General features: G+C 43.4%; 1 protein-coding gene across 3 annotated transcripts in view; it reads left to right on the forward strand.

Moving 5' to 3' along the window:
- The window catches only part of LOC126457105 (long-chain-fatty-acid--CoA ligase 4), a 284,484-nt gene that overhangs the window by 117,752 nt on the left and 142,658 nt on the right, over positions 1–24,074 (forward strand). For all 3 annotated transcript variants that reach the window (XM_050093146.1, XM_050093150.1, XM_050093147.1), the window contains exon 2: positions 991–1,080. In XM_050093146.1, coding sequence (XP_049949103.1) covers position 1,080 — 1 coding nt within the window. In that variant the 5' untranslated portion in view covers positions 991–1,079. The remainder of the gene's footprint in view (positions 1–990; positions 1,081–24,074) is intronic.

Raw genomic sequence — 24,074 nt, forward strand, 5'->3', positions numbered from 1 at the left:
CATGATGCCGGGGGGGGGGGGGGAGCGAGGGGGGGGGGGAGAGGTGATATGATTTGCAGTGATGATCATCAGGAATCAAACTCGGAAATGGTAATTGAAAATCAAGCAATACAGAAAACAACTTACGCAGTTATTCAAAGTGTTAACATGTCTAAGCAGGCCAGTGTAATGTGAAAAGAAAAATAATTTACAGTGTTTTTCTAGATTGCAGATTATGTTATTGTACTTCTTGACCATAAATACTTTATCCAAGAACACGATACATTATCAAACTGGAGAATTTTTTTCCGCTGAAGCACTGCAGGAACGTTAACAGCTATTGTGACAAGCATTCGCTGCTAGTTTAGTTGCGATGATTAATCTCGAGAAAAATTCTGTCACACTATATAACTTTTCGTGTTGGTATACTGTGTAGAGTTTAACACCCCTTCGGCGCAGAAGTAATAGAAAAGGAGTGCTGATTCGTAGTGAATAAGGATAGGGAAGGAAACCTTTTGCCCAAGTCGTGTATGGATACTGCAGAAAATCAAACGCCGGATGACTGGACGGGATTTTTAACACTGATCCTCCAATGTAAGAATCCCAGGTAATGTCCGTTCTAGCACCTCTTAAAATGCATACATATTAGCTTGTCATAGTTAGCGCGTATTTCATTGACTGTCTTTGGATGTGAATCGCCGGCCGGAGTGGCCGAGCGGTTCTGGGCGCTACAGTCTGGAACCGCGCGACCGCTACGGTCGCAGGTTCGAATCCTGCCTCGGGCATGGATGTGTGTGATGTCCTTAGGTTAGTTAGCTTTAAGTAGTTCAAGTTCTAGGGTACTGATGACCTCAGAAGTTAAGTCCCATAGTGCTCAGAGCCATTTGAACCAATTTTTTGTTTTTTTTTGTTTTTGTTTTTGGATGTGAATCGTTCTAGTTTATCTTTAGCGCATTATTATTCAATACGAGTGAAATATAGCTCGTTCTAATGTGGGCTGGTATGTTACAGGTTTCCTGCGCCATTGAAGTGTATCCCTCCAGAAGTGAGACGGGTTTATATTTATTAAGAAACTGAAGGCACTGGAAAATACTTCAAAAAGTGAGTATTGTCATTTGTTGAACTTTAATTTTATTATATACTCATAGATTTGGTTTTGTGTCTTGATAGTAATTCTCTTAAGGAAAAATTTGCTGCCAACCCTCACTGTGACTAGGTGCAAATAGTGTAGTTACGTGTGCTGGAAAGTTCAGATGTAAAAGTTGGTACGTTGTCCGAAAAATATCTTTTGTCGCCCAGAATGTATAGTTTAGCACTTCAAAAACAACTGCAGACTGGAAGAAGACACAAAGGGTAGTAGCAATATTTCCCAATACAACTCCATTTTTCATGTTAGAAGTAATGCTCACCATACACAGTACATACCTTTTCCTCGAAACCGCTTATGAAAATATTTTCCTCCTATATTCTGGTAGGTTACCACCCTGATCTCACGATGTCTGGTGGAGTTCGTCGTCTACAGAATACCTCACATTATTTTACCCGATTCTTCAGTTGCTCGTCCGTGACAAAAGTACGTATAAGAGCGCGCACCCAGAAAGTAAGTTTCCTGGTTGTGTTCCCTTTAAACTAAGCGTATTTAGCCAGGAAAACTGCACATGCGCAACGGATCTATGACGTGACAGTCAAATGCCGGCCGGACAGATCGCCCCAGATGCCAGTACCGCGTCAGCAGTGCCCCGATTTGGCGTCTGTTATTCGTTCTCCCGCCACCTGCGGGGTTCGGTCAGTGATAATGTTCCTTAATGCACCCGTCGAAATTCATCATCAGCTCTGTCAGGTCTAAGAGCAGAACAGCATGAGCAAACAGACGGTGCGTCGCTGGCTTAGGCTTTTGTTCCGAAGATCATCAAAGTGTCCATGATGAAGGGCGCAGCGGGCAATCGTCCCTCTTCAATGATCACCTGATTTAGCTGGTGCGGCAGCGCATCCTGGAGAACCGCCGCTTCACGCTTGCGGAGCTCAGCAGCAATTTTCCGCAGATATCGCGACCTTTTTGCACGAAATTGTCACTAAGCACCTGCTGTTCAAGAAATTGTGTGCCAGGTGGGTGCCGAACATCGTGACACTCGAGCACAAAATGAAACGCTTCAGATCATCCACTGACATTTCTGCAGCGATATCGCGATGACGTCGTCGAGTTCCTCGACAGGATCGTCAAGGGCTGTGAGACGTGTATTTCTCATTTGACCCCGGAAACCGAGCAGCCGTCAATGCATTGGCGTCGCAGTGGATCCCGGTCAAGACTAGGTTCAGACACGAACTCGGGACTTTTGCCTTTAGCGGGCAAGTGCTCTACCAACTGAGCTACCTAAGCCCCGTCCTCACAGCTTCACTTCTGCCAGTACCTCGTCTCCTACCTTCCAAACTCAGTTGGTAGAGCAGTTTCCCTTCAAAGGCAAAGGTCCCGAGTTCGAATCTCGGTCCGGCACACAGTTTTAATCTGCCAGGAAGTTTCATATCAGCGCACACTCCGCTGCAGAGTGAAAATCTCATTCTGGAAACATCCCCCGGCTGTGGCTAAGCCATGTCTCCGCATTATCCTTTCTTTCAGGAGTGCCAGTTCTGCAAGGTTCGCAGGAGAGCCTCTGTAAAGTTTGGAAAGTAGGAGACGAGGTACTGGCAGAAATGAAGCTACGAGGACGGGGCGTGAGTCCTGCTTGGGTAGCTCAGTTGGTAGAGCACTTGCCCGCGAAAGGCAAAGGTCCCGAGTTCGAGTCTCGGTCCGGCACACAGTTTTAATCTGCCAGGAAGTTTCATTTCAGCGCACACTCCGATGCAGAGTGAAAATCTCATTCTAGGTTCGGACAGACTGTGTCGATGCAGAATGTGATGTGCACGGTGTTCTGGGGCAGCAAGGGCTTTCTGCTCAACGACTTCCTGCCCAGAGCTGGAACAGTGAACGTTGGCCGTTTCTGTGAAACAATGCGGGATCTTCAAAGTGCTATTCAGAACAAGAGATGTGGAATGCTTACTGGTGGTGTTGTGCTGCTCCGTGACAATATGGCTGGGCACACAGCAACTGTTTTGCAGAAGTCCGGCTGGGATCTTTTTAATCATCCAGCATGCAGTCCCGTTCACAGGTGGACTTCTGCGGCACAGGAATAAAAAATTTGATCCCGCGATGTGACAAGTGTTCCAGTTTTTGTGGCGACTATGTCGAAAAATAGCTCAAACATTGCTGTACCTGTTGTCAGTAAAGTTTTCTAAGTAACTGTGTTTTATTTGTATTTAAAAAAGATACGGAAACTTACTTTCTGGATGCACCTCAATAGAATCAGGAGTACTCTGAGGAAATCACGGTATATTCGAAGCTTAATACAGTTCACATTTTGATGCACGGCTTTACGGAATTATCACCCGACCTGACGCAGGCATTCTTCCGTGTATTACTTACCTATGTTGGTTAAAGACTAGCAACGTTTCTTTCTTCTCTTTTTCAGACAAGATTGTCTTACAGCAACGCATCAGCTGAACTCCTTTTTCAGGTTCAGGTTTCTTGCTTGGCGTTTCTATTTTAATGTAACAGCAATAAAGCTGGCTTTCATCAATTGTAACATTGCTAATAACTCGGCAGTTTGCAATTAGAAGTTAGAAGTTTTTGAAAGATCCCTTCTCTTTTTAGAGAGACAAGACAAGAGATACAAGTGTAATGCGTGCAAGAAAAGAACTCCCACACTTTAAAGTGGTCTATGGAATGGTGAACACCCATCTGTCTTTCATCCACTAGTAAAGGTACTGCAACAAGATATGTAATTTTTCAGTGATCGATGAAGAAGGTGTAGGTGAGCGCCGTTCAGGTTTAAATTATCTTTCTCAAATACTCTGTGCCACCTCTAAAAACTGATCCATTGTCAGCCTTTGAGAAAAATAAACAAACACTTCTGTTAGTCCCCATTGTTTCATTGCAACAGTAGTACTGTGGTATGAAAAGTATTTTCCAAATGCTGCAGACAGTTCCTCGACTCAGCGATAAACAACCAGCTCTTGAGAAGACCTGCACAGCGTAACTTAACGCCACTTGCTTTTATTCCAGTACAATATCGCCCCATACGTTGCACGTAAAGACCACGAAGATAAGATACGAGAAATTAGGGCCCATAGGAGGCATACAGTCATTTTTCCCTCGTTCTGTTTGCGAGTGGATCAGAAAAGGAAATGGCAAGTACTGGTACGGGGTAGTCCCCGCCACATATCGTACTGTGGCTTGCGGAGTATCGGTGTAGATATGGATATTTCTCTCTCCGCCAGTTGTAGCTTAACTGGTGACAATAGTTGGGGCTCTTGACCACTGGATATGCATGGACAAATGTCACCGTACAAATGTAGCAGGTCATGTCTTGTCGATCAGCAGCTTGACAACGAAAAACTTACCTATTACTGTTCATACATTCATTGCTCTTCTGCCTTCGTCCGTACAAAATAATGCAACCCAGTAATTTTGCACCTGTGGTGCAATAGCGTCAGATATAAAGAGAACTCATTACCATGCATTAAGAAATAAAAAATACTAACCTTAAGCAGCGTAATTCAGGCAGTAAGCAAACAGGTATGCTCCTTCTGTAGTGTCTAATAACAGCATGGCTGGAAATATTTGGAAACTCAGCACAGAGTAATATTTGGAATGCAGATGGTCTGACATTTGGTTTCATAGGCAAAAATATTTTTCGCTCGACCATGTGAACATTATATTTCTAGAGTCGCTGCCACCATGACAGGGTAGTGATCGCCCACGACCGTTTATTCATTGTGGCACCCGAGGGCCGAATCGAATCGTTCGCCATAGTAGACAGCGACGGTGCAACTGATATTACATTAGTGAAGGCCAGAGTTGTAAAATTACCATAGGCTACAGTAGAGTATCGTAATCAAGCGAAGACTAGGGTAATTTTCCTAGTAGCTTTGGTCAGTTAAGGTCATACCCACATTACCTGTGCGTTAGGCGTGTTGCATACCTGTCGTGCGTTACCTCATAATGTTCGCTTCCCTTGCGTACGTGATCAGTGTTTTACCAGATTCCCCTGAAAACCGGAAGCAGTGAACCATCTAGAAGCTGAGTGAAGATATAAGGAGAGTCGGATCACCTGTGGAACATTTTTCTCCTACAATGTTATCCTCCAGTCTGTTATTGAAAAGTAAACAGTATTCGTAGCAAAATTGAAATTGTCAATGTTTAATTTAGAATGTAGTCGAAAATTGTTGATTTTTAGTGTGAAACAGAAGGATGTTGTAGTAAAAATAATGAACTCGCACGATTTTATCGCTAGAAAATGCAATTTCCTCAACAGAAAGGTAAAATAAAAGAAAACCTATAGAACAAAAATACATCAAAAATCGTTTCAGTACTTCATCTAACTTATATAAAACACTTTTATGTTGCTCATAAACAACTTTTGCATTTATCAGTAACAGGAAATTCTTGTCTTTGATCATGATGAAGAACGTCCTATTGAGTACAAAATAACAACAGTAATTATATATATATATTTGTGCATAAAAAGTAATTGCGTTGGTTACATAAAAGTGCAGAAGTTTATAGGTAATCCTACCATTTACTACCCCGTTCATGTTGTATACCAAAGCTACCGAACCGTAGTTTTTGTAGAGCGCAACTCTGCTGAAGACAAAGGAAGGGGACGTTGTAGATACGTATCAGAAAATCACTACGGCTACAATTGCAGTAGTCTGCACTTCTTTTGAGCAAGAAATTACTCGAAAAATGTAATTCAGCTTAATGACTGGACATTTCATTTTGGGATGAATTGATTGGATACATGTTTCGTTAGAATCTGTAACCATAATTATTTCTGTCAGTAATACTTCGAGCAGCAGTATAGTGTGTCCGAAATATAACAGGACGAGTCTTAAGGCAATGATGATGGCCTCCTGATAGCATTAAACGTTCTAAAGTTGCTTTTTTCAGAGAACTGAGTTTTCGTTTCGAATCTTTGTGGAATGCGTGTACCTTACCAATGATGGTACGATTTCAGGATGCCAATGCGCAAAATTACCCGGTTTAGGTCGTTTGGAGTTTGTTTGAAGAGGATTCAACGAATTATTTTTAAGATATAGCCTAATCGAAAGCCTTTACGATATGATTCGTGTGCCTTTTCTTGTCTATAACAAATATCTTCTATTAAAGGTTGCTGTAGATACGGAAATATTGAAAGCACATTTTCCAGAACGTAGAGAAAACTTTTGACAATGTTGACTGGAATACTCTCTTTGAAATTCAGGAAGTAGCAGAGTAAAAAACAGGGAGCGAAAGACTGTATAAAACTTGTGCAGAAGCCAGACGGCATTGACAAAAATCGAGGGACATGAAAAGGAAATGTTATTCTATCTTTACACTGAACAAGCGGTAAAGGAAACCAAAGAAAAATTTGGAGTAGGAATTAGAGTTCTTGGAGAAGAAATAAAAAGTTTGAGGTTTGACGATGACATTGTAAAGGACTTGGAAGAGCAACTGAACGAAATGGACAGTGCGTTGAAAGCTGGGTATGAGATAAACTTCAAGAAAAGCAGAACAAGGTTAATGGAATGCAGTCGAATTAAATCAGGTGATTCTGAGAGAACTAGATCATGAAATGAGACACAGTAGTAAATGAGTTTTGCTATTTTGGCAGCAAAATAACTAATGATGGACGAAGTGGAGAGAATATAAAATCTAGACCAGCTATAACAAGAAAAGCTTTTCTGAACAAGAGAAATTTGCTAACATTGGATATAGATTTAAGTGTTAGGAAGTCTTTTCTGAAAGGATTTGTATAGAGTGTAGTCAGGTATGGAAGTGAAACATGGATGATAAGCTGTTGAAAGAAGCAGAGAATAGAATCTTTTGAAATGTGGTGCTACAGAAGACTGCTCAAGATTGGATGGGCAGGTCACGTGACTAATGAGGTGGTACTGGCAAGGGGTGGCCACGACGTTGGCTCCACAGATTTGCTTCAAATGTTGTACACCTTTAGTAGGCCACTAAAACAACATAACGTGCAAATATTCTGGCAATTCCGAGAAAATCGCTAGAAAACATTTACGTTTCTTTTACGTAACTGATGTGTCTGTGTCAAGCTACCAGCAGTAAGAAGTCGTTGTGGGCAAGCGGTTAGCGTTCGAGCATAGCAAGACAGAATTGAACTAGGCGACGGTTCGAATCCCGCAAACTCTGATTTTTGTAATCTGTGTTAATCGCATTATTTAATTTACAATATGAGATTTGAAAGGTAAAATAACGAAAAAACACGTGCATTTTCATGAAGTTTTAGTAAATTTCATACGTTATTTGACTATTTACTATTTGTTATGAAATTTTCAAGGACGAGGAACAGGCTTGGGAAGCCCAAATCAAACCTCGATAAGTAATGACACTAATGACGTTATTCACTATTAGTAGTACAGGAAGTCACAGTGTGCCACACTACAAGAGTAATGTACAATTATTCATAGAATGTGTTCTCGACATCACACTTTGCAGGATGGTATTTGTCATACAGACATCGAAAACATAAGGTGGAACTTCATTTAAATACCCGTGTTTTTTTGATTATATTAACTCTCAGATGTCATCTAAATTAAATAATATCACCAGAGATGAAAAGAAAATAGGTTTATAATTAAGTCTGAGCTGGAGTCGAACCGTCGCCTCATACACGTTCGTCTTACAAAGCTCACCATGAACTCTAACGTCTGGCAACTACGCACAGATACATAGCCACATAATAGGCGAGTAAAAATTCTCTTACGATTTTCTCTGAATTGTCACACTAGCGCAACTTACTACTTGCACATTGTTGTTTTAATGGCGTACTAAAAGTGTACAAAGTTTTACGTAAATCTGGGATCCCAACGTTGTGGACTTCCCTTGTGGGTAGAACTATGATGGAAAAAAATTCGTGGCACAACCTGACTAGAAGAAGGGATCGGTTGGTAGGACACAGTACTGCTGGAGGGAAGTGTGTGTGTGGAGGGGGGGGGGGGCGGCAGGGGGGGTAAAAATCCTTGAGGAGGACCAAGAGATGAATACAGTAGACAGATTAAGATGGATATAAAATGCAGTAGTTATTTGGAGATGCACAGGATAGACTAGCATGGAGGGCTGCATGAAACCAGTCTTTGGACTGAAGAGCACCGCAACAACAACAAATTTTCCAGGAACTCACGACGTACAGATTCGCCAAAAAAAAAGAGTGTGTGTGTAGTTGTGGTGTCTTGAAAATCAGCCACGCGTCTAATGAGAACGATCTAACGTTTTGATGGAATTTAATAGCTATTGTCATTTCTTAATAGCTGCAGTCAAACCTTCCGTAAACATGGCTTACAAATACATTAGTACTGAAAGTCTAAATTTCCAACAAGGAAGGTTCACCTCCATTGTCAGGTACACGTCAGACAATGGGGTACAACCAAGTTAAAACAGGACACTTTTTCTTCGTTTTTACCCAGTTCCCGGCAATTTTTTCGGTACGTGTCGCACGAAACGTTAAACCACGTCGTAAGTGCACCACTCCGTTGAAACTAAAAGCTTTTTTCGCATGCCGATGTAATACAACAATCGTACAGAAAAATCGTCATCGCTTATTTGAGGGCAATCACTTTTCACAAACTACATTTAAATATGTACTGCTTATGAATTATTATTCTGTGCACAGCGTATAGTTTGTGATGCGCTTTCTATACGAGGGCATAAAAAAAATATGAAGAGCTGCCATTGTTCTCTTGAAAAAAAAAAATTCGACGTATTAGATTTCTTCGCGGACTTTTATGATTTTTGGTTTAACATCCTCCCTAAGAATTCTGCAGTAGTAACTGCGTTTCGCGGTTTCGTATTTGCCCGCCGTTATCGCAGTTTATTTTTGCACATTTATTTTAGATAACGCCTCTATATATATATCTTAGCCTGAAACACTGTTATAGATAGGAATTAATCCACCGAGTGGCGCGTGCATATGAAGCATAGGATTAGCCAGCTGGCAGCGCAATAAAGCAGACATAATATACACCACGTATATTGAAGTTGGGAAATTCCACCTAGCTAAGTGATAAAAAATGTCGAAACCAGTCAGTCGCCTAGTTAAATATCTTGGTGTAGCGATCTGAGTACTAATTTGTTGATCTCAGATTATAATGATTTATCGTTTTAAAAAGAACCTGTTAGATCAGGGCGACGAGCAGTCCGCTTTATCATTATGTTGCCTTATTTTAAGACTCAGCGTGTTGGACACCTGGTTATCAGCTGGTGGCCAATATGTGACACGAGAACCACCCATGGCAGTCGAGTGACGCTGCACTTGCAGCACTTGGACTTGGGTCTTTGGGTCAGTTGTTTTATCGCTGTGTCTTCATCCTCTGACGTTGCGTCATTGCTTCGCGGCGCTCGTAATGATCGGCGTGTCCTGGAATGATGTTTGACACAGCCGGAAGTACAGCACCGCCCAACCAATGGACGCTGCAGTTACTATGTAGTCGATTAGGTCATTGCTTTAGTAGTTCTTTCCACTCCACCAGAGTAACCGGTAGAAACTAAGTCAACATTTGAAAAGGTCGAGGGACAAAGCGTTCACCATGATAGCGTACAGCTTGCCGATTGACAGCAAACCACCAAACGTAGACAAACGAGAGAACTACGAATTTTGTAAATGCGATTCATCTGCGACCAGAGCTATAGGATGTCAAAAGTAATGTATACGAAGATCGCAGTCTGAAAACAAAAAAATTCAGGTGGCAAGCTGTTTCCGATGAGCTCGAAATCACACTTCGTTGAAGCATATAAAAATTTCGACGTCCTCAAACTTATGCCAAATGCAAGTCAAGAAAGCATATGTGGCTCTTCATCTACGTGGTTTGAATCTGATGTCGTTGTGAGCTTCGTAATATCTTGATACGTACCTGAAGCAGGAATTAATAGTGTAATCAGCAGTAGTAGTAGTAGTACTAGTAGTAGTAGTGAGTGAGTGTGTGTGTGTATGTGTTTTGGTGAAAGAAATATATATATTCTTACTTAGCCTTCTCTTACTGAAATCTTTCAGTTGTACCAAAGCAATGCATACTGTTGGTACCGTGAGGCTTATTCATGAATAGTGAACTTTAATGAGGTGAATTTAAATTTCTTCGCGAATCGCCAGTGGCTAAAGGGTGATCACCACTTTGGCTGTAACTGGTATACCTTCTTTCATATCTTTATCGGTTTTAGAATTTCTCGGACCAAATTCTTGTACGAGATATTCGAAATCGTGTTTCGACATTTTGGTATAATTCCGAAACAACATCAGTTCAGCAGTAGTTAAATTTTCTGAAGCATTCCGCTTATTTAAAAAAGGCGGCGTCCACACAGCCCTATTTCTCATGTTCTTCCTGACTTGATTCCCTGTGTGATGTAAAAGCATTAGAGACGCACTTATTTCCACTAACTCGTGTTCGTCCATTTTGTGGTAATAGTGAGAGCCCTTGTAATTACTTCTGACCGGGAATTGTATTGCCGCTAACATTATCGGGCAATATGTGCCGGTAATGTTGTAGTATATTACGTGGCTGCAATTCGTGTGGAAGCAGTGTCGCCGGACAACGTTGCTGGCATATTATATCTTCGGCTATATGCAATTTTTAAGGCCGATGTGGGACTCACCGGTACGTGTAGAAGGGTCCGCACGCATGCTTCAGTGCCACCGCGCCTGTACCACCTTCTTTCTAGTCGTTCGTTCGTCGTGTAAGGCGGGATGTAGACACGTCAGGCGAGTCTCCTGTTGCAAGCGTCGCAGCCAGCGCTGAGTCAAGGCCCGACACCCTTCCAAGAGGGTCTTATCTCGACACTGAACTTCTCTTTCCCAGAATTAGATGCGTTTTCGATACGGAATTCCTCTTTCTCACAGGCTTTTACGTACACTTAACTTTCTCGTGAAGTAGTATGAAAGTTTTCATTTTCCTTGGCACTGTTATCACAGCTGTAAGGAAAAATCATGTCTGTAGCCGTTGGTATGTGCCATGACGTATGGGGGCAATCCGGTTGACAACTGAGCACAGTATGATGCATGCCACGGAGCCAGTGGCGTACAAACAGACAATCTCTTAAAGTACATTCGGAACTACACTGAAGCGCCAAAGAAACTGGTACAGGCAAGCGTATTGAAATACAGAGATATGTAGACTGACAGAATACTGCACTGCGTTTGGCATCACCTATATAAGACAACAAGTATGTGGCAGAGTTGTTAGATCGGTTACTGCTGCTACAATGGCAGGTTATCAAGATTTAAGTAAGTTTGGACGTGGTGTTACAGTCGGCGCACGAGCGATGGGACCCAGCATATCCGAGGTAGCGATGAAGTGGAGATTTTCCCGTACGACCATTTCACGAGTGTACGGTGAATATCAGGAATCTGGTAAAACATCAAATCTCCGACATCGCTGCCGCAAGAACGGGACCGACGATGACTGAAGAGAATCATTCAACGTGACAAAGTGCAACCCTTCCGCAAATTGCTGCAGATTTCAATGGTCGGCCATCAACAAGTGTCAGCGTGCGAACCATTCAGCGAAACATAATCGATATGGGCTTTTTAAGCTGAAGGCCCACTCATATACCCTTGATGACTACACGACACAAAGCTTTACGCCTCCCCTGGGCCCGTCGACACCGACATTGGACTGTTGATGACTGGAAACACGTTGCCTGGTAGGACGAGTCTGATTTGGAACTGTATCGAGCGGATGGACGTGTACGGGTATGGAGACAAACACATGAATCCATGGACTCTGCATGTCAGTAATGGACTGTTCAAATTGGTGGAGGCTCTGTAATGGTGTGGGGCGTGTACGGTTGGATTGATGTGGTTCGCCTGATACGTCTAGATACGACTCTGACAGGTGACACGTACGTAAGCATCCTGTCTAATCACCTGCATCCATTCATGTCCACTGTGCATTCCGACGGACTTGGGCAATCCCAGCAGGACAGTGTGTTGCCCCGCACGTCTAGAATTGCTACAGAGTGGCTCCAGGAACGGTTGTCTACGTTTGAATACCTCCGCTACCCACCAATCTCCCCAGACATGAACATTAATGAGCATATCTGGGATGCCTTGGAACGTGCCGTTCAGACGAGATCTCCACCCCTCGCACTCTTACGGATTTATGGGCAGCTTTGAAGGATTCATGGTGTCAGTTCCCTCCAGCACTACTTCAGACATTAGTCGAGTCCATGCCACGTCGTGTTGCGGCACTTCTGCAAGCTCGCGGGCGCCGTACACAGTATTAGCCAGGTGTACCAGTTTCCTTGGCTGTACAGTGTTTGTTCGTCTTAACGTCCGCAGTCTCAGTTCTAAGAATAATATCCTAATTATGGCGCCTTCTGCAACTGCCATTCGTATATAATACGACAAACTGTATTTTGCCTTATTTAAAAAAAAAAACAAAAAATTATTGGTGTTAGTATTATTTTTTTACATCCTCAGCTGTGTTTTTCCAGAATCTGCGTCAAGTGTTTTTGGGAACGCAGTGTTATTTGTGGCGCCACAATTTGGTGAGAATCGCCAGATTGGCATAGGAAGGAAAGTATACTGCCAGAACGTTTGAAATACAGGGTGTCCCAGAAATCTTGCGACAAACTTCGGTGGTTTGTAGATGGTGTCTTGAAGAAATCGAGGTCGGGAAACCGCCCCCGGATACGTCACCCAACGTCGCTATAGAGCATCGAAGTCATATGCGCCGGCGCCAGTGCCTGCCGCTAGATCATCGTTCGGCAGCAAACGAGACTTGGTACGCCCACGGACAGTAAGCGGAACGTCTCGTAATGTTTGTTATTTAGTGATGGCGACTGATCGCCACGATCGCAGATGGAGCTAACAGCTGCGTACGAAGGCCTTGTCTCCTATGAATGCGATGCTCTGTTGCCCTGGTGGATGACTGTTTGGGACACGGGTTTCCATCTGCAGTTTATTTTTCTCCTGTGTACCGAAAAACCCAGATATTTTAGCATTTTAGAGGGGCCCAGGAGAAAAATAAAACTGCGAATGAAAACTCCCAAGTCCAAAAGCGTCATCCATCAAGGGAACAGAGCATCTCATTCATAGGAGATGAGGCCTGTCTGTGCAGCCGCTAGCTCCACCTTCTCCACCGGCGATCGTGGCAACCAGTCGCGATCACTGAGTGACGAACAACATTGTGAGACGTTCCGCCTACTGTCCGCCGGCAACAGAGCATCGCATTCATAGGAGATGAGGCCTGTCTGTGCAGCCGCTAGCTCCACCTTCTCCACCGGCGATCGTGGCAACCAGTCGCGATCACTGAGTGACGAACAACATTGTGAGACGTTCCGCCTACTGTCCGCCGGCAACAGAGCATCGCATTCGTAGGAGATGAGGCCTGTCTGTGCAGCCGCTAGCTCCACCTTCTCCACCGGCGATCGTGGCAACCAGTCGCGATCACTGAGTGACGAACAACATTGTGAGACGTTCCGCCTACTGTCCGTCAAAGTCACGTTTGCTGCCGGAGGTTCAAATGGCTCTGAGCACTATGGGACTCAACTGCTGAGGTCATTAGTCCCCTAGAACTTAGAACTACTTAAACCTAACTAGCCTAAGGACATCACACACATCCATGCCCGGCAGGCAGGATTTGAACCTGCGACCGTAGCGGTCTTGCGGTTCCAGACTGCAGCGCCTTTAACCGCACGGCCACTTCGGCCGTGCTGCCGGAGGGTGGCGTAGTTTACAGTCCCCGGCGCCTGTAACTTCGACGCTCTGTAGCAGCCATAGTCAACATTTTTCAGCTACCGCCCACTTTTGTACCACTGTAAGTACTAAAATTTTCTAACCGCCCGCCAGTTTCGCAATAAAGGTAATTTGTAAAGTAGGGGAATTACTTAAAAAATTTATAATACAGTGTTACAGCAAGTTAAACCGTATAATAATTACATACCAAATACTTTATGTCAAAATTATACGAAAAGCTAACGAAGATTTTATTAAAATTGCTATCTTCTACTGCTAACCACAAAAACCGGAACGCCCACTAGTGGGCGGTAGGGGCCAGGTTGTGTGACGTTTCCGGCCATGGGTTCCTATCTTCGATTTGTTTCTCAAGACACCCTCTACAATCCCTCGAAGACTGTCACAACAATTGCGCGACATTCTATTTAAAACAAGACGTTTCTCCACATTAAAGGCGAATTGCAGTACCAAAAGATCCCATACAAATATTCACTGAAGAACCAAAGAAACTGGTACACCAACCTAATGTCGTGTAGGGCCGCCGCGAGCACTCGGAAGTGCCGCATCACGACGTGGCATGGACTCGACTAATGTCTGAAGTAGTGTTGGAGGGAACTGAAACCATGAATCCTGCAGGGATGTCCATAAATTTGTAAGAGTACGATCGGGTGGAGATCTCTCCTGAACAGCACGTTGCGAGGCATCCCAGATATTCTCAATAATGTTTAAGCCCAGAAGAGTGTTCCCAGAGCCACTCCGTAGCAATTCTGGGCATGTGGAGTGTCGCATTGTCTTGCTGGAATTGCCCAAGTCCGTCGGAATGCACAATGGACATGAATGGATGCCGGTGATCAGGCAAGATGCCTACGTACGTGTCACCTGTCAGACTCGTATCTAGCCGTATCAGGCGTCCCATATCACTCCAAGCGTACACGCCCCACACCAATACAGAGCCTCCACCAGCTTGAACAGTCCATCGCTGTTATGCAGGGTCCATGGATACATGTGTTTGTCTCCATATCCGTACACGTCCATCCGCTCGATACAATTTGAAACGAGACTCGTCCGACCAGGCAACATCTTTCCAGTCATCAACAGTCCAATGTCAGTGTTGACGGACCCAGGCGAGGCGTAAAGCTTTGTGTTGTACAGTCATCAAGGGTATACGAGTGGGCCTTCAGCTCCGAAAGCCCGTATCGATTATGTTTCGGTAAATGATTCGAACGCTGCCTCATGTTGATGGGCCAGCACTGAAATCCACAGCAGTTCATGAAATGGTCTTACGAGAAAATCCTCACTTCATCGCTACCTCGGAGATGTTGTGTCCCATCGTTCGTGCGCCGACTGTAACACAAAGTTCAAACTTACTTAAATCTTGATAACCTGCCATTGTAGCTGCAGTAACCGATCTAGCAACTGCGCCAGACACTTGCTGTCTTATATATGGTTGCCTACGGCAGCGCCGTATTCTGTCCGTTTACTTATCTCTATATTTGAATACGCATGCCTACACCAGTTTCTTTGGCGCTTCAGTGTATTATTCGCCACGAAGAAATTGTCTACCTTCTTACATTACTGATTCAGTTGCGTGTACTTTTCACTACGTTACCTACATTCGAAAGATCGTACATATTTTAAAAACCTTTTATGATTCTGTGGCGGCCCGCACAATGAATATTCGTGATGCACTAAAATGACACATAAATACAACTCAGAATAGAAAGAAATGTAGCCTAACAAGTACTAAAATGGATGGAAATACGTATTGAGCACGACAAATTAACTTAAAAACCACGGAAAATAGAAAATAAGTCAAAAGTGAAGAAGAGCGTGTGCAATCACTAATCACGGCCTCGGACATTATCGTATTGACGGTGCACAAAAATTAACAGATCTGAAAACACCGTTCATAGCGTTGCGCGTCTGTGAGCGTGAATTGAAGGATCTTCTCTGGCAAGCCTGCAGCGTGCCAAAGTGACGGATGCTGATAATTCGTGCGGTCATTACGAGTCTGCCCGATGCCAAATCAAGATTTACAACCCTGCTACAGTATGGATTGTACTCAGCCATTACTATTTCACGTAAAGAAAAACGATTCACTTGTCGTTGTGAGTGAACAGTACCAGAGAATTTTGCAACTTCTCGGACCTTCTGTACACCGTGTTTTGTAACAACCGAACTGGTGTCTTTATACTGACCAGATGATCTCTTCCGTAGGTCCAACTGGAGCATTCGATATAGCCCGTCGACTTTTGGGCCGTGACGTAATATTGTTGCAATTTTTTATCTATTTATTGCAGATTCGACTGTGTAGTTATCTACAGTGCAGTTCCATCCAAGTCATGATGACTGGCTTATCTGTAATGTCGACGTGGTACCCTGTGCGATTTATTGGCTATGAGTCATCATGACTTGGTTATAACTGCACCGAATATAGCTACATAGTAGCTGAAACCGATCTGCAACTAACAGATTAAAATTTACAACCTATGCTATCCTGAACCTCATGACTACAGTTGTGGAGCACGCTGTTCCTCATAAAAACAAACGTGAAGTAGTATTATTGTGATGGGTGACATCATTCGTTAAAGAGCTTGGGCTTCTAATCGGTCACAGATTAGTTGTTGTTATAACGACCGAAACCATTGATTACAATTTACTTCAAATTTGAAGTGTTTACGGATATATTTTCCTTCCGAATACAAAATTTTTGTCCGACGTGCTACTTGCTGTGAGAGATTGAGACTCATTATGTCGCTGTGATGTTAACGTATTGCTCCTTCATTTTGTTCCATGTTTTCTAAGGTACCTTTGTTGTATTGCCTTGCGCTGATTTTTGTGAAATGAATCCGTTAGTTATATGTAATAGTCGTTTGTTGTGGCGGGAGTTGGTGGGTAAGGAGTCGACCATTAAATTTTTCCGAAATTTTGCTTTAATTGGGAAACAGTGTAAACTTCATGTATATGCGTTGTTAAAGCTTTTATTGTGTGAATTGTGATTTTTATAGCTAGTAAATGGAGTTGTTAGTGTTGGTAATTTTTAATGCTGCGTTTTATGTTTTTTGGTTGTAAGTTAAACTGCTTTCTAAGTAATTTCAAACGGAAATGATTTACGAGATTATAGTACTCTTTATTTATATTGGCCTTCCCAGTTCAGCTATAGAGGTCATGTGAATTTTGCGACCCCGCCCCTCGTTAGTTACCGCGACTTTTCGCTATACGTATTGGTATCGCCTTTTGACTTACTTTATTGGTAAAACAAACGTGAAGTAGAATTATTGTCATGAGTGACATCATTCGTTAAAGAGCTTGGACTTCTAATCGTTTATTATTGCAATAACGACCTGAACCATTGATTACGATTTACGTGAAGTTTGCATTCTTTACGAATACATTTTACTTTCGAATACAAGATTCTTGTCCGGCGTGCTACTTGCTTTGAGAGATTGAGACTCATTATGTCTTAGTGATGTTAACGTAGTAATCCTTCATTTTGTTCCTTGTTTTACAAGGCACCTTTATTGTATTTCCTTACACTGATTTTTGTGAAACGGATCCGTTGTATGCTGAGCTGTAAAGGTTAAACAATGTTTTCGACTCCTGTTATAGCTGGTCCGCGCCATTTTTACGTATTTGGAGCCAACATTTATTATCTTGTTATTCTGAATATTTCGTTTTTGTCAGTGTACTGTTTTCCTGATTTTGGAGTTCTTATTTTAGATTTTAGTCTGTGCCCAACTGAAACTCCCAATTTCCCACGATTATCCCGTTAGCCTCAGTAATTATTATTAAGAATTTGTCCCCATTATGTATTCGATGTTTATATTTTCACACCATGGGATCTACTGATCTCATTCCCCACCATTTTGAAATAGGGTTTGTGTTGCATTTTAGGAGTAGTTATGACGTCATTGTTCCGTGGTATGGAAGGCTCTGGTTTATCCATTGCATTTACCGGTTGACGTCTAATGAGTACACTCGTGCGCAGTTCGGTAGAAAGAGGTGTGCCTGGCGCCCAGTATCGCCTCCGTGTACTACTGCCGTGGAACAAAAGAACCGCCGATAACGGCCGGGGCTGATAACGTTCTACTAATACCTAATAAAGCTCACTATCTCTGTGAGAGCGAGAGGTGTTTTCAACAGCCAGCGAATCACCAGGCAACTTCAGCAACAGATAATCACTGCGGCATTATTACCGTAATCTGACAGCTCTTCAAGTACTGTTTCATCCCACGAACGTGGAAGCACTGATCGCGGTTGCTATGCGTCCTTACAGTCAGAAGCTTTCTTCTAAGTTCGCAGTACACGGCTTTTCTGCATAATCTTCTGACAGCGAGTAATCCCAAGAGACCGCACAAGACCTTGATAGAGACCGCACAAGACCTTGATATATAGAAGTACAAGCAGAAGATGTGCAAGTAGTTCCTTAATAATAGCACAAGGTGTTAGAGTTGATGGAGAAATCCAATAGTTGCAATGTAAGATATCGAACAGTCGCCCAGAAGCTCCCCAGGGAAAAAATCATTGCCGATAGCCAGTAACGGTGTGGACACATTCAGGGCTGGTGAAGATCAGTGTACATTGATCACTTTCTGTGCGGGTCGTTAACCGCAAGCACTGGTATGCATATACGCCCTTAAGAAAAAAAAGACAAAAAAAGAAAAAAAAGAAAAAAATGAAAACGGACGAACGACGAAGGAATTATCCGAATGGGACGGAAAAAAGTCATGTGCAGACAAACAAATAATTACAATTTCAAAAAATTTGGATGATTTATTGGAGAGAGAGAGAGACCTTCGGAAACTGAGCAAGTCAGTAACGCTTAGGTCCAGCTCTGACCCTTATGCAGGCGTTATTCGGTTTTGCGTTGATTGATAGAGTTGTTGCATGTCGTCCTGAGGGTGATCGTGCAAAATTCTGTACAGTTGGCGCGTTAGATTGTCAATATCCAGAGCTGGTTGGAAGGCCGTGCCCATAATGCTCCAAACGTGTTCACATGGGAACAGATCCGGGCAGGCAGTGTTTAGTAAGCACGAAAACAAACAACAGAAACTCTCTCCCTGTGGGAGCGGGCATTATCGTGCTGAAATGAAAGCCCAGGATGGCTTGCCATGAAGGGCAACAAAACGGGACACAGGATACCGTCGACGTATCGCTGAGCTTTAAGGATGCCGGGGTCGACTTCCAAACGGTTCGTGCTGTGAAACGAAACGGCACTCCAAGCAGTCGTTCCTGGTTGTCTGACAGTATGGCGGGCGATACTCAGGCTGGTGACCCACCACTGTCTGGGACGTCCCCAGACATGTCTTCAGCCCGAAATCTCATTGACTGGAGTTGGGCTGGCCACTGTGGCCGAGCGGTTCTAGGCGCTTCAGTCCGGAACCGCGCGACTGCTGCGGTCGCAGGCTCGAATCCTGCCTCAGGCATGGATGTGTGCGATGTCCTTAGGTTAGTTAGGTTTAAGTAGTTCTAAGTTACGGGGGACTGATGACCTCCGATGTTAAGTCTCATAGTGCTCAGAGCCATTTGAGCCATTTTTTGACTGGTGTTGAATTGTCGTCAGGGTTTAGCCCCGATTCGATCTGAACCCCGATGACCAGCGATGACGTGTCTGGTATCGCCCCGAATAGTGATGGATACCATCCTCACTACTCGCCCGCCGTACGACCCGACAACCAGGAACCAACGTCTGGGGTGCCATTTATTTTCATAGCAGAACTCCTTTGGTTGTCATCTGCGACAAGCATATCGCACATCGATACGGACGCCTTCCCGCACACAATGAGAGGTTCTACTTGTTGTCTTCCTTCTTGTCAAAACCTACTTTGGCCAGAAAATCGCCGAATCTCTCTCCAATTGAGGACACTCGAACGGTTATGGGCAAGGCCCAGAGCGAACGAGTGGAGTAGAAGGTGCGTATCAGCCTTTGCCAATCCGACGCGCTCCGCCGTGCTCGCTCTTGCCCGTGTTGAGACACTGAAGTGCGAACGAGTTGCACCATGCGGTCGCTATGAGCGTGCCGCGCGTGACTGTTTGTTTTATCGGTGAGGGGACAGAGGTGGTATTTTGTTTAATGAAGAACTTTTAGTTTATTTTGACATAAGATTGTTGTAGAAAGAGGACTGAGCAATTAAGAACACAGACTACTTAGTTGCTGTCGCGGTTGCAATGTAGCTTACTGTAATTCATTACTAATAATTGACTGAAAATACCTGCCTTACTGTATCTATTTCATATAGCTAGCCCCGCTTTTAGAAAAAATTTCTGATTAAATATAAAGCAGAGTCAGGTTGGCCTGGTCAAAAAATAGAAAAGCTTATCATGATCTCACTTCCTCTTTTAACAGACTTTTCTTCTGTAAGAAATTGCAAAGAAAAAATCGAAGACATGGAATTACATCGCTTGTTTTCCATAAAAAAAAGACAGGATGTATGCTACTTCTGTCACATCAAATTGTCTATAATATTAAATTTTTCAATTTCTAAAAATTTTTCTACAACGAACTATTAAAGTTCGTGCTTCCTTCAAATTTTCTCCGCAGTTTTTGCTTAGGAGATGTATGAATTTTGCAAATACCCACTTCGTACCATCGTGGAAAACACAGGTCTTAAATGCATGAACCATAAAACATGCTTTGTTTTCCACTCTGGTGTATAAATTGATATTTGTATAGTTTCATGCTCAACTCAGGGGGTCATATGGTGTGGCTACGATGCTGCGACGGGCAGCGCCTGCTACAAAATACAGTGTTAAAAAAATCATCCTATTTGAGAAGATGTTTTCTGCATGACAAGATAGAAATTTGGATTAAATTTTAACTTACACATATGTTTACAAAGTGTTATTTTCAGAAGAACATGCAGTTTTACACAGTGTAGTTCATACGGTTAGGGTGAAAGTTTTGATTTATCTTCACTAAAAGTCCTACGTGAGCTCCACAAAAGCCTTAAATGTATTCGCAGTTGCGAAAGTAGACAACCTTCAGCTGTATAATGTAATGACGACAATGATAATTTGTGTCGGTCCGGGACTCGAACATGGATTTCTCGCATACCGCGAGCGGTTGCCTTACCATTAGGCTAATGAGCACGACTCGAGGCCAGACCCAAACTGCCATATGTCGTCAACTACGTGTTTACAGCCTGTCTGGTACGTCATTTATGTACACTACTGGCCATTAAAATTGCTACACCACGAAGATGACGTGCTACAAACGCGAAATTTAACCGACAGGAAGAGATGCTGTGATATGGTAATGATTAGCTTTTCAGAGCATTCACACAAGGTTGGCGCCGGTGGCGACACCTACAACGTGCTGACATGAGGAAAGCTTCCAACCGATTTCTCATACACAAACAGCAGTTGACTGGCGTTGCCAGGTGAAACGTTGTTGTGATGCCTCGTGTAAGGAGGAGTAATGCGTACCATCACGTTTCCGACTTTGATAAAGGTCGGATTGTAGCCTAGCGCGATTGCGGTTTATCGTATCGCGACATTGCTGCTCGCGTTGGTCGAGATCCAATGACTGTTAGCGGAATATGGAATCGGTGGGTTCAGGAGGGCAATACGGAACGCCGTGCTGGAATCCCCAACGGCCTCGTATCACTAGCAGTCGAGATGACAGGCATCTTATCCGCATGGCTGTAACGGATCGTGCAGCCACGTCTCGATCCCTGAGTCAACAGATAGGGACGTTTGCAAGACAACAACCATCTGCACGAACAGTTCGACGACGTTTGCAGCAGCATGGACTATCAGCTCGGGGACCATGGCTGCGGTTACCCTTGACACTGCATTACAGACAGGAGCGCCTGCGATGGTGTACTCAACAACGAACCTGGGTGCACGAATGGCAAAACGTCATTTTTTCGGATGAATCCAGGTTCTGTTTACAGCATCATGATGGTCGCATCCGTGTTTGGCGACATCGCGTAGAATGCACATTGTAAGCGTATATTCGTCATCGCCATACTGGCGTATCACTCGTCGTGATGGTATGGAGTGCCATTGGTTACACGTCTCGGTCACCTCTTGTTCGCATTGACGGCACTTGAACAGTGGACGTTACATTCAGATGTGTTACGACCCATGGCTCTACCCCTCATTCGATCCCTGCGAAACCCTACATTTCAGCAGGATAATGCACCACCGCGTGTTGCAGGTCCTGTACGGTCCTTTCTGGATACAGAAAATGTTCGACTGCTGCCCTGGCCAGCACATTCTCCAGATCTCTCACCAATTGAAAACGTCTGGTCAATGGTGGGCAACTGGCTCGCCACAATACGCCAGTCACTACTCTTGATGAACTGTGGTATCGTGTTAAAGCTGCATGGGCAGCTGTATCTGTACACGCCATCCAAGCTCTGTTTTACTCAATGCCCAGGCGTATCAACGCCGTTATTACGGCCAGAGGTGGTTGTTCTGGATTATTTGTCCAATGAATACCCGTTTATCATCTGCATTTCTTCTTGGTATAGCAATTTTAATGGCCAGTAGTGTATTTAAATCCAAAGCAATGGTTAAAAGCCAGAGATCGAAACGCTGATAGGTGTTGTAGTTGACGCACACATAAGTATTCACACACTGGCGGTACAATGCAAACACATCGCCACAGTTCCAAGCTGAATGTCGCTGACTGAAGACAGCAGCAAGGTCAGTGTGCCGAACACGCAGATACGCCAGTGACAACAACATGGGTAGAAAAGAGAAGGAAACAACTCCAGAAGAGGTGAAGCTAATAGTAACGTTGTATGAAGAGGGTAAATCATATGACGAAATAGCAACGATCGTTAAGAGTAGCCGTTATACTGTGTGCAGTGTTGTTGACAGCCTCAAAAAAAATGATAATGCGCATCGTGTTGGAAGACCACATTATGTTTCAGAAAGAGAACAGAGGCTCATTGTAAGGATTATTAAGAAAACACTTAAATAAGTTCATCAGAGATTGCTGCACAAATATACGAGCTTTATGGGAAACAAGGTCACCCAAAGACAGTCTGGAGGATGTTTCATCCGGCTGGCTACAAAGCTCGAGTTCCAAGAAAGAAGCCCTATACAAGCAAGGCAAATAGGAAGAAAAGATTGCAGTTTGCAAATCAATATGTGACCAAGGACTCAGAGTTCTGGAACAGAGTCATTTTCTCTGATGAGAGCAAGTTCAACCTTTTCCAACACGATGGATGTATTTTAGTGTGGAGAAGACGAAATACCGAGTTGGAACCTTCTAATATGACCTGTACTGTAAAATATGGTGGTGGCGGTATCACGGTCTGGGGGTGCATGGCTGTGTCAGGTGTGGGGAAACTGGTATTTATTGATGGGACTGTGGATCAGTATGCGTATCTGGATATTTTAAAGGGAAATTTGAAAGTCAGTGCTGAAAAACTAGGTTTGAATACTGACTGCCACTTCCAACAGGACAACGTTTGTGGATTCTGTATAATCCCCCCACACCCTACAAACACCACCTCAGTTCCCAGACAGGAATCCTATTGAACATTTGTGGGACGAGTTAGAAAGAAGAATCAGAAAACATCATATTTCCAGTAAAACACAACTGAAGGAAATGATTGTTCAAGAATGGGGGAGGAGTGACGCACCAGTAACAAGAAAGCTAGTACAATCAATGCAGGACAGGCTGAAGGCTGTTATTAGAAGCAAGGAAATGAATACACGCTATTAGATGTATGCAGCTAAATCAAACAGCGCAACAAAAGTGACTTTGTGAATAATTATGACCGTCCATTATCACAGTACAGCTAAGACTTGAATTTTCTTTTCAGGTTAGTATTAATGATTATTTATGTTTAAGTGTAGGTAAACGGAAATACATGGAGAATAGATTTTTTCAATTTGGTCGTTTGTGTTCACAAATGTTATATGTAGTCTAAACTTTAAATGTACGTTTGATATATCCTGATGTGTGAATACTTCTGTCCACCAGTGTATGTGGAGTCAAAAAAATGTTCAAATGTGTGTGAAATCTTATGGGACATAACTGCTAAAGTCATCAGTCCCTAAGCTCACACACTACTTAACCTCAATTATCCTAAGGACAAACACACACACCGATGCCCGACTGAGGACTCGAACCTCCGCGGGACCAGCCGTTGTGGAGTCATTCGTGAACACCCACAAAAATAAATCACATCACATATTGTGATGTCAGGCGACATTGGGGGTAAATGGTAGAAGGAGAAATCCATATCATTACTCATACATTCAAGATGCCTATTGAAACAGAAAACGCAATACACCTGTTGTATCGTCGCTATCTCGGCTGTACGCACATTGAGTAATCAAAGAGCGAGAGGACTGCACAAGGAGACCACA

Source organism: Schistocerca serialis, chromosome 2 (genome assembly GCF_023864345.2).
Source record: "Schistocerca serialis cubense isolate TAMUIC-IGC-003099 chromosome 2, iqSchSeri2.2, whole genome shotgun sequence".
Classification (NCBI taxonomy): Eukaryota; Metazoa; Arthropoda; class Insecta; order Orthoptera; family Acrididae; genus Schistocerca; species Schistocerca serialis.